The 12,368-nt window shown below is 39.5% G+C and overlaps 1 protein-coding gene across 1 annotated transcript in view; it reads left to right on the top strand.

Annotated features, from left to right (window-relative positions):
• The window catches only part of LMTK2 (lemur tyrosine kinase 2), a 215,770-nt gene extending 205,551 nt beyond the window's left edge, over positions 1-10,219 (top strand). The window contains exons 13-14 of the mRNA XM_085629011.1: positions 2,106-2,351; positions 6,143-10,219. Coding sequence (XP_085485137.1) covers positions 2,106-2,351; positions 6,143-6,171 — 275 coding nt within the window. The 3' untranslated portion in view covers positions 6,172-10,219. The remainder of the gene's footprint in view (positions 1-2,105; positions 2,352-6,142) is intronic.
• The last annotated feature ends 2,149 nt before the right edge of the window (positions 10,220-12,368 follow it).

The raw sequence follows: 12,368 nt of genomic DNA, 5'->3' as shown, positions 1-12,368 counted from the left end.
GGGGTGACACGCATTTGTACAGATAGTTGTGAAAGGTAAAAATGTATAAACAGATTTTGTTTTCAGTTTAAAATGTTTTCTTAGGAGTGATCAGAAATTAGAGTTTGTGTTGCCATTCAGTCAGTTATTCTAAAGCATCATTACTAGTGCTAAGAAGGAGGCTCATTACACCTGCACAAACCATCAAAAGATCAGAACTATAAATACTGGATTCCCACAGACTAACCTGGAAATACATGTCCAGGAATTCTTCAAAGATATTTAACATTTCATAGATGACTCTGATGTCCTCCTCGATAGAACCCCCCACACTCCACATCCCAATTTAAGAACCAGGATTCACCAGACATACTGACCCTGGTACACTTTCATTATTAAAAAAATAAATAAGTGGAAACCACAAAATTAGTAATTCCAGTTCAAAAGGGGCACCCTAACAATCAATCAAGACCTCTGTCCAGCAGTGCTAGCTAAAAGGTGAAAGCTAAAAATCTGTTGCTTTCCTCAGAAAAGAGAAGATTCCTTTGAGGTCGGCTTCCTTTTCTGCTATTCTTTTGCTGTAACTGCTTGGAACATCAAAAGAACATACCACTGATGGGGGGAAAAAGTGCACCAGGCAGGATCTGAGAGCTGAAAGGAAGCAGAAGCAACAAGAGGAGTTCACACATCCAGAAAGATTTTTGAGAGACTTACTTCATGATTACTGAGAAACTTTAGTGAGCAAAAACTTGACCATAAAACAAGACTGAACAAGTAAAAGACACCCCCTTCCCTAGAGCCTGACACCGCTGCTGCCTTAGAAGGCCCTAGCAGCAACAAAGAGGTACAGAACAAAGTCACACATGCTTAGCATCAAAACACAGCGGCCATGTTTCTTTATGTGATGCTTTTACAAGGTATTTCACTCTCTTGTTGTTTGGCCAACTCACCGAAGTATTCAGCTTATGTCAACAGACAGGTACTGTTACGAATATAATGACGGGATACACTTTGTCTCCTTTTCAAGCCTGATGGGGATCCAGGATAGTGCGTCTCGTACTTCTCAGTTGTGTTTCTAAATTGTGATTTTGATGTCAAGAAATACATCCAAGTGCTCACCATGTTTGCTTCAAAAGTCTGGCTAAAGCTCCTCTGTTTTAGCCAGACAAGCAGGAGATGATGCCCAATTTGCACTAAATTTTAAATTTGTCATACAAGGCCTTTAGTGACAAACTTGAACAGCTGTTTTCTCACTTAATATGATAAAGAAGGGGGCTGTGCCTTTTTGTATTAGAAAAAAAACAGCGACCTGTTTGATTGAGCCCTATAATCTTAATCTTCATGCAGTCAACCTTAATTATACCTTTGTAGAAAGATATATAAATTCACACTTCTCACTACCAGTGATATATTCTCAAGAGAAACGAGTCACTGATGTTTCCCCTTTTATTTGTCCTCTCATTGGTGCCCTGCTACAGAGTTGAAATGCTTTGTGAACACCAGTCCTGTTTTCAGACAACATTGTACCTTTCCTGACTGAGCCAGCGCCATATCCCCGCTCTACTAAAAGAACTGAAACACTTCAAAGAGGTTTCACGTTTAACAATTAGCGACCAAAAATCTAAAGAGATGAGTTTCTCTAATGAAGTAAACTAAAGCCAACTCTTTATTTACACCACATGGATTTGGTTGCTCAAAAGACAGGATGAGCTATTTGAGGAAATACTTTTCAGTGATCCAAATTAACCTTTATGAACCTTAGATCACCGAGCTACTGAATGGCCTGTGTAAAGCACTAGCCAGATACAGAAGGCTAGAGTGAACTTGGTTTGTCCGAATGAAATGGGTAAAAATAAGTTACTCCTCCCCACCTGCCTACATGTGCCATTTTATTAGGTTTAAGAGGTTTCCTCTTGCTAGCTTTTCTACAATTGTTTGCTATTGATGTGACTATGATCCAATCACAACCCCATAGTGTTTCAAAGTGTAGAGTTGGGTTAACAGTCTCAAAGTCAGAGACATTCTCTGTGGTTATGTTCATACGTGTTCTCTAAAGTGACAGGCTGAAGTCCCAGCCTTAGTATTTTAATTTTGTTAATTGTATTTGATGTTTATTTCTATTTCAGGAGGAGGGTTTGAGTGGGATGATGACTTCTCTTCCCCACAGCCATCGTTTCTTTCTAAAACAGCCAACAGCCTGATTAATAACAAGCATTCGATTCAAGCATCCAAGTATTTCTCTCCTCCGCCACCTCCCAGGAGTCCAGAAAAAAGCTGGAACCACGCCTCAACATATTCTCGGTTCTCCATCTCTCCTGCAAACATAGCAAGCTTTTCTATAACACATCTTACAGATTCAGACATTGAACAAGGTAAGTGTTGCTCTTTTAGCATAATTAATTATTTTGGATACCCTCTTATCTTAAATATTTTGCACACTCTCGTTAATAAGGTCGACATTTTCAAATGAACTGCAAACCTATGGGAGCTGAGGCACCCACTTGATAAACTGCTTCCAACTGAGACTTGGGGAACTAGTTTTTAGGCTAGTCCATTTTTGTCTTTACGCTGCAGTTTCTCTGTAATTTAAGGGCTAGAGCAATGGTTCAAATGGTTCTCAAATTAGGTCATACTTCTTAAGTTGAGGGTGAAATGAAAGTTGTGCTATCCTTCTGAGAATAAATTAATACAACCTCCCACAAAGTCAGGGGTCAAGGCAATGAAGGTTTGCCACATTGAATTTAGGCATAATGCCTTGATTACCTTGACCCTTTTGCAAAGTCATTGTCTTCAATTCAGTTCCGGCCAATTGGGCTGAAAGTTCATTATGGCTCGTGGTTGGCTCAGTTACACAGAGAGACTTCAACATATGCCTAAGTGTGCTGGGCTTTGTTCCTGGGCCACGGCCAGCTCCTCTCCACACACTGTGCAGTACAGCTTCCTCTTCTCCAGGGCGGGTCATAGTAGCCGGTTGTGTGCTATAGTCTGCGGCTTATTCCTAGCCTTGGGTAAAAATGCAACCTCCTAAGGTCTCTTTGTAGTTAAAAGGCCTTCTGGACTGGTGCAACCAAAGTCAAAGCAAATTCAAACCCTTTTCTTGAGGAGGGCCAGTGGCCAGTTTGATTTGTAAAAAATAAAAACGGGGTACTTACTGGTCAGGTGAGTCAAAATGCTAAGTTCACATAACATAAAACCACCAGCTAAAACGGAGGGCACCTGCGCAGGCTTTCTTTCTCAATTTTCGCAAAGAAGGGGAAAGGCACACCAACTTGCCTAGAAATTTAGCGATTCGGGAATGCAGTGCAGATTCTCAGAGAGGGATTTTTATGATTTAGAGTCTGTTCTAATTATCAAATATGTGTTGGAGTGCTACGGATGGGAACATGATTTGGACTAGACACACACAATTCAGAAACCCTGAGCAGAGCTTAGTTCTGTCTTTTGGCTGCTCTGACAGAAGTATGCCTTCTCTTCTGTGTTTTGGCAGGGCTACGGCCAGAGAGGAGTGGTACTGCTAAATCACAGCCACAGGCGCTACCACAATGACTGGGAAGTTGAACTGGCCATACCAAGCAATAAAAACTACCATTTTCTGCTGCTACTAGTTCAAACACAGAGTATATAGTGCATAGATGCAGTTGAAGGACCTCAGTTGGGTGAGACTAAAATACATTTTATGCAACGATCAATAGACTCCACTTGTGAGAACAGCTAAAAGCCCTCTGCTGCACTAAAATCTCAGCTTCCACCAACATTGTTTCCCAAAACCAGGTCCCTGATGGTGTAGTAAACCTTCAGTATTTGGGGGAATTAAATTGGGTATGGCCCCATGCCAGCATAACGTTGTGATGTGTTGGTAGGACGTCAAACCCAAAACATCTTAGTGTATCACTGATTGTTCACTTATGGAGAAACTAAAGGATGCGCCAGGCAAAAGGTTAGGAAAGCATAACTCTCCACATAGTACAGGCATTTAACTGCCATACACATGCCCACCTAGGTGAGGAGCAGGATCCAGGAAAAGCACCCATCTCATATCTGAAATCCATCTATGAATGGCTAAAACAACACTTGGATCAACTCCTAATAGTGAAAAATCGAAGCCCATGGTCAAAGGGTCTTCATCTGAATCACCGCCATACTGACCTCGTTTTCTAAGTGCCACTATCAGCCACTGAGTTATTAGACTAGAAGTTCAGTTGAACCAAAAAACTGGCCATAATCTTCCCCAGGTTGTAGAAATTGCAGCTAGCATTTGAGATTATGCGCAACATCACTTCTCTTCTGTCCTTCAACTTCAGAGTTGTCAAACCGTGTATAAGTATACAGGGCCTACTTGTTTTCTAAAGTCTTTTACGTTGTACTGTGGTAGTGCCATGGAATTTGACCATTACACTGCAGTAATAAACTCTCAATCTGTGTTTGTTAATGCCATATTCCGTATAATGTATTGTAGTGCCACATTTATGTGTGCTAGCATGACGGAATGTGGGAATCTACTATTGCCAGTGCTGGGTTCTGGTAAAATTATAATTCACAAGGCCAAGTGGCCTGTAAATGTCACTATAATCCGAGGTATAAGTATAAGGTCTTTTTACATGTTATTAGGAATATATATTTTATAATGCATATTTTATTGTGGGGTAGTGAGCTTGAAAAAAGTGTTTTTGGATACAGTGACGTGTGTTTAAAATAGTAAGTGCAATAAAAAGAAGAGAACAATATTTAGAAATGTATTAAAGAATGCAGCAGTTTAGGAAAAAAAATGCCCTTTGCAGTGTTAGAAACACACTTGTTGAAGCTTTTCTCATCAAGGGATCGCCGTTAGTGAGCACTGATTAGAATTTGAATATTTAAGCTTTGTTTACCCTTCATCAATCGATTGAGAGAACGATCTCCAGGCCAAGCAAAGTTGTGATTTGCAATTGCCCTTTTTACTGCAAATTTGTGTATTTTCAAACAAAATTTGTTTCCAGTTCAATTGATCAAATTAATGCTGCCAGTGAATGTGCTGCTTAATGTGTCTTTCCTTAGACACATACTTTACATAGTCCTGCCACATGATTTGATACTCCATTGCCACAAAATTCTACGGCCCGACAACGGTAAAGCTTTTCAGAGTGGTGTGAAAATCTGCCATTATGATGGTGAAACTCCTGTTTCACAAATATATATGCCTTGAGTTGAATGGGTCTGGTCCTTTGTGCAGGACAGGCCTACCTTATGTCTCAGCCCTCAGCTTCTGAACTCCTACCCTGCATGTGGTAGCTGCTTCACCCTCCCTATTAACAAGAAAGCTTAACACTATACACACATTTTATGTTGGCAAATAAAGTGAGGGGTGCATACCCTGACAAGAGAACACTACCCTTATTGTTAGTCGTGTTTGTTCGATTAATGATGGCAAGATCCTCGGATCTTCCTCGTGATGATTTCATTCCAAAATGGGTGGGCTCTATCATAGATTCAAGAGATTTAATTTAACTATATGGGATTGGATTATTGGACTAAGGAGCTAGAGCAGATTTTTTAAGCCACCCATGATGTGCCACATGTAATTTTTAATTACTAGCTATTGTTGGACTGGTTGAAATAACCCGTGAAGAGTAGGTGCTAGGTCTTGACCTGTCTACCAGTAAGAGCTGGTAAATTAAAAAAAAAATTCTAGAGCTGTGGCAGGGAAAATACAGCAGAGAACATAAAACAATGTTTCAAAATAGAAATACAAATATAAATTCTTTATCAAACTGATAAAATAAGAGGGGGTTGAACAATGAAGTTGAAAAGTTGTATTTGCACTGGCAATACATTCACTGATAAGCGTTAAGATACCATTCACTGCTTAGTGACTTATTGGCAGTTGGTTGTGGTGAAAACATTTTTTTCAACATTCACACTTGATTCTTAATGTGACATTGAGCTAATGTGTGAAGTGACCAGATGTATGGGAGCGTAGCAGGTGCTGAAAGCTGCAGTTGGTTATATTTAACAAATTGAAGAGCAAAAATGTAATACAGCAGCCCAACTACTGTGGGTGTCTCAAATTTTGTTTCACTGAATGATGTGCAACGTATGACACTGGTATACATAGTAAATTCTTGGTTACCACTTCAGTGCCTCTGAAATTCTCACATATTTTCATTTTTGTCTTACTCTTTTATAGGAAGCAGTGAAGATGGAGAAAAAGATTAATGACTTTTTTGTGACAGGATTACATATTTTTTGATTTTCAAAAAGGAAATACTCACATATAGCTCACTTGCACAGAAAGCAATGGAATTTACCACAGCAACATGAAGATACTATAGGAAATGTAGCATGGAAGTGAACACTGAAAGATGTCCTGTTGAAATCAATATGTTGTTCAATGACCTTTTTTAATATTCTGTTAAATTCAGTGCAATTTGCTTGTCATTTGAATATATAAATCAGCAGCTATGCTCCCAAATACTTGAAGTACTAAATCTTCAGATATTTGTTTTTATGAACTGGATGTTTTTTGCTTCGTTTGGGAATGTGTAATAATTTTCTTATTTGTTTTACTTCATAAATGATTTACTTGACGTGCTTGTATATGTATTACCCCACTTCACAGGTGGTTGTTTAAAATGTTTTTATAAGGATAGACATTAGTTTGTAGTTGCATCTGTTGGTACAAAGTGACAAAGCACACTCCACTACGTCATAGTTGTCTCTAGTATCAATGCACTATGAATAATTGCTTCCTAGCCTGTGTAGATGCCCTGAACTCAAAACTGATACAGTTAAAACTTAATGTCTTATATGTTCTTTATGTGAATGTGATGGCAGATTGCAAGTCTGGAACATTAAAAAGAAATCTCACACTACCAGCTGCAGAATACGTAACATACGGTATGCATATAGTTATTAGTAATTATGGGTGTGTTTACATGAAAAAGAAATCAAGCTGTAAATGTCCTGTATATGTATGCTTGGCATTTATTTTCAATTATTTATGAAAGAATTAGACTTGTTCAAAACCTATGATTTGCCAGATTAATTTGGTGTTTGAGTTTAGACAGAAACATTTGATGTGTGGCATAAATAAGTCTTTATGGTCTTATGATGTTCATGTGCGTGTGTCATTATTTGTACACACGTGCTTTGGAATTTGGAACAATGGAGGGTCTGCCAGCCTTGCAAAAGATTAATCTAAAGAAATGTGCTTTTCCCAAAAGAATTTGGCACTTGGAACTGTGCTCTATGCTTTTTGTCGAATGAGATTTATGTGCATCGGTGCTTGAGATTTATCTTTTAGGAAATGTAGGGCAACACAAAAGTCCGCTAATCGAATGGTTGTGTCAAGAACAACGCTGTGTTCTTCCAACTTTGTTAACTAAATGTTTTTTCTTGCATAGACTTTGCCATGCATGCTTTTGTTTTATTTTGTTTAGTTTTGACTTAAACCTGCACTGTCATAGTGTAATTTGAAAGAGATTCCGCAGCCCCACTTTCTCCAGTAGCTTGTCACTTATGTTAAGCACCGTTTCAGGGCATTGTGGTGTTGAGCCTTGTTTATATAAGCTAATTTGAAAACACTAGGAACATACATCCCTCAGGTAAGCCACCATTTGCTAATTATGTGACTTTTCCTTGTAATACCAATCTTCTAGTAGAGTTGGGGCCACATTAACTTTGTCTGTATATCACGTCTTGCAATCTTACAAGTGGCTTGTTGTGTTGGGTCATTCTCCTGTTTGACACTAGTAGGCTTAATTTATTCGTTTGTTTCTTATATGAAGTGGATAGGGCATTACAATTCATAACCAACCAATCAGTGTACTTAATTTATATTGACCCTGCATGACTCTTATGTGTCAATGGCATCTTTCTTAGATTTTACTTTCCCACTTTGTAGAATGTTTTCCTCCTCCGTGGCAGACATGTCCATTTTCCATTAAGTAGAATCTGGGCAGCGAAAATGGTTTAATCTTTGTAGTTGATATTTAAGGTGTGCCCACTTTTTGCAATCCACCCTTGTTTATGCTGACCTCTCATGTTTCCTTCATATGATTGTTTTTATTATCGTGATGGCTCTGCTCTTATGTTAACACTCACCATATTTCTGAACGGCGGCACTGTTCTTTCTAGCCACACCTTACTCCTGGTTACTTTCCAACTTCAGCAGGCTTTGAAGTCACCGACCAAATTGTATCACAGTATTTAGCCTTTGTCTAAAAACAGCTTTGAAGCAAAACCATAAGAGCAGCATGTGTTCCTCGGCTTCTGTGAAATACATGTAGTCCTGTTCCTAGCATTCATGCATCTTCTCTCTTATGCCACCATCAAATGAAGCACTAATTGGCACAAATACTAGAATTCACTAGTGAAACCAAACACTAAATGGGTGTGGAATCTGAATCGCCTTTGCACAAATTACAGGTGGTTAACCATTATGTTGCATGCTTTACACAGTCTTTACCGTCCTGCAAGAGAACGGGAATTGAATTCTGGGAGCACATTCTTTGGTTTTAATGGTATTTAGTAATTTGCTGATATAGAACAGTTGTATTTATTAGTTGTTCATGCTGTTTTATTTCCCTGACCTCTTCTCCAGCTGAAGTTAAGCCATTAATGCATTTAAATGTCTGGCTGGAAGTATGATTTATGTAGCTTCAGTTATTAGGATTGCAAGTGAAGTATGGAATGAATGGCGATACGTCTGTCCTAATTGGTTGATTATGTTTCATTGATTGCATGGTTTTGAACTCTGCAGTAATGGATGTAAAATTAATTTGCTTAAAATTTCAGTAGGAGTGAGGATGCCAGTTATGGCTCATCTTCCAACTTTTACATTCTTTAAATGAATAGTTTGTCAGTATTCTAAGAAATATGTATTATAAACCGGTTACACTATTTCACAGTAAGTTTGCAACAGTAAGCGGACGATCGTGTAATTCCAATTGGACATAAAGAAGTTACATTTGAAATACAATCTTAAAACAGCTATTCACTAGTTTGAAGCCTATTTTGATTGGGTCAGTAAGGATTTTAATTTGGAACAGAACAACATTGATGGCTGGGCCATTAATAGCCTTAAGCACAATGTCCTGGAACAAGGTGCAGTGTACATATTTATCCTAGCATCAGCAAAAATATTAAATGTAAAAAGAAAAGGAAAAAGGGTGTTGTGTCCCATGAACGCAATGCAGCCATTTAATGTAAGTCATCATTTTACTTGACTGTCAGTCAAAGTAGTGCAGCATTATGTGGGTGGGTTAGTCATTTCTATTTAAAAAAAAAAAGAGGTGTTTGCGATGTCATTGATTGAATATGTGAAGCAGTAAGTGGGATGAACTTTGATTAGAAAAGTTTGTCTTATCTTTTTGTGATTACAATAAATAATATTCACAGTGTACTTGTTTTAGTTTAAGAAATACTTGTGCACATAATCTGTTAAATTGCGCCCATATTTTTGTAAGTATTTGGTTTTAGCTATAAAAACTTGTATCATGAATCTATTGTTCAAGGAAAATGAATTTACTGCCAGAAATGGCATGTTTTCAATTTTAATACAATTGATTCTGTGATTCTTGTAGCCATTTCTGGTTTGAATGGTGAGGGTCTGTTTTTGTTTTATTGTTTTAAAATTGAAATACCAAGTTCTATGCTGTATGGGAGACAAGTTTAACTATTTTGCTAAAAAAAAGTTCATTTCTCCTCCTTTAGTTAGTCTTACGTACATTAATTAATTTGTTATGTATAGATCATAAATTTAAGTGAATATTCTCTGTATATTTAAGATTCGTAAATGCTGTATTTGTGTATATGTAAATATACAATATATATATATTATTGCATCAAGACTTTTTAAATGTGGTGGAAACAAGTGTTTGTATTACCAGCAACCTGTTAATCAGATGAACTTGAATGATTTGTGAATATTAATTTTTGTTTCATACATTGTTGGAACTTGCACAGTCTTGTAAATGTAACTTAAATGGTACTGATGTATATACAATGATAAATGCTGTATATGCAGAAATGCAATACGATCCTAGATATGAAGCTTTTCAAATGTAATTTAATACAGATCTACGGTTATGACAAAATGTCAAGATAATGGAATTTCAGGTCAAACTATCTTTAAATGGTGTACATTTTTAAATTGTAAAATTTTTACTGTACATTGATTATCATGCATAGTGATTAAAATGCTTGTAATTTAAAAAACTATTTAATATTCAAAATTAAAAGGCAAGTCTATATTTGTAAAAAATCTTTTCCTGTACATTTTTTGTATATTCTTACATTTAGATTGCACCCAATTTCAATGGACTCTTGATGCTGAAGGTGCCTTGTCAAAGAGTTTAAACAATGGAAATAGTTCTCTCATAGCTATGGAATTTAATAACATTGCCTGAAACCTGATTAGAGTGTTGAAGATAAACTTTATTTAACTTGTTTCATTACTCAAACCGGTATTTCAGTGCACGGATATCCCAGCACATACACTCATTGGTTCGGAAAACAGAACATTCTGCTACACTCTGAAGCATAACAATTGACTCAAAGCTTCTCTTCATGCAGGAGTTCGCCATATGCTTTTGCAATCGGGAATTAAATAGAACATGCTGAATAAATAACGTCTGAGCATACCCTGCCAAGAACGGTGATGGATTAAACCCAGATCAGTTGACTGGGGGTGAGTGCTTACAATGTTCAACACTCCGTCCATCATTTCCTTTGGTTTTTGCTTTGTTCGCCATAAGTTGGCAGGGTATGCTCAGACGTGAGTCCCTTGCTCACTTTGCCACTGGATTCAAGCAAGCCTGGCTAAAGACGGCTGAAATGCCAGAAACCGGTCCTAGGAAGCTTGTTTCCGGTCCAGGGAAGACATGGCTTGGCAGTTAGGGCTGGACTGTTCCCATGAGGCACAGGGTCAGACTGATTTGCATATGGCCATGTCTGAACTGGGGTGGCAGAGTGGGCTTAAGAACGGTGATGGATTAAACCCAGATCAGTTGACTGGGGGTGAGTGCTTGCAATGTTCAACACTCCGTCCATCATTTCCTTTGGTTTATGCTTTGTTCGCCATAAGTTGGCAGGGTATGCTCAGACGTGAGTGCTTGCAATGTTCAACACTCCGTCCATCATTTCCTTTTGTTTTTGCTATAAAAAATATAAACCTCTATCCGATCCCATTTACATCAGAAGACAGATTTCTTCTGACTTGCTTGTTGTTACCAACGCTCACAAGTGAGGTAATTCCCAAGCTACCAGTGATGCACGACCTCCTGACAAGGAAAATGAACTCATTAACGCCTCTGGTAAAAGGGTCGCAGCTCAATTCGCCAAAATTGGCATAATGCCAGTTTACTGGGTTTGCTTACACAGTATGACTGCGCCCACTGGGATGAAATGGAGGAACTACTACAATATCTTGCAAAGGAGCACAAGAAAAGGGGTCGGAAGCTTGTATCCGAAGGAAAGCTGCGGTGGAGCGCTAGTAAGACCTCTGACCATGGTCTCAGGCCTACTCTCTCCCCACAGCTCTGCTTCACCTGCGTTTGCCGCGAAGCCCTCCTGCCCCCTCCGGGGGAGTGTACGAGGCCACCGCCAGATTATTCCTCCTGTATGCGCTGTGCTCTGCCTCCTCGCTGCGCCCGTAATTGTTGGTACTGTCTGCTGTTTAATTTCATTTTATTTTTGTCTTCAGTTGTGTTATTGACTCACTATTAGTTGTTAGTTCAACATTGTAGTTTCGTGCCAGTCTCTCCCCGCTCCCTTGCCGCTGTTGCTGCCCCTGCTGCCCCGCCTCCCCTGTCCACGCCCGCTCCCCGCCTCCCAGCTGCCGTCCCTCCCCTACTTAATGGTGGCCGCTGCGGGGGAGCGCTAGTAAGACCTCTGGCCCTGATCTCAGGCCTACGCTCTCCCCACAGCTCCGCTTCACCTGCGTTTGCCGCTAAGCCCTCCTACCCCCTCCGGGGAGGTATTCGAGGCAGAAGAGCTCGCCCCACTACGCAACCCCGACAAACAACACCCCAGGAAAGCCTCTTGGTTCACCACCGATCTCCAAGTAGCCAGACGCACCTGCAGACGCCTGGAGAAACACCCAAGTCAACAGAAAACTACTCCACGTACAAGGGCGACATGATGAACTACCACAACCAAATCAGAACCACCAAGAGGAACTTCATCCACAACAAAATCCTCACCAGCTCCACCAACTCCAAGGAACTCTTCAGTGTCATTCAGGAATTCACCAACCCACACAGCGAAGCCACAGACATCACCCTGTACCAAGACTTCTGCGACAAGCTTGGAACCTACTTCCACCTCAAGATCAAACATCTCTACGACAACTTCATCGACCAGATGCCACACCCGCCCTCCAGAGACACCAGCCAGCCCACCATTTTTAACTG

This window comes from Triturus cristatus, chromosome 10 (assembly GCF_964204655.1).
Source record: "Triturus cristatus chromosome 10, aTriCri1.1, whole genome shotgun sequence".
NCBI lineage: Eukaryota > Metazoa > Chordata > Amphibia > Caudata > Salamandridae > Triturus > Triturus cristatus.
This window is presented reverse-complemented; position numbering and strand designations above follow the sequence as displayed.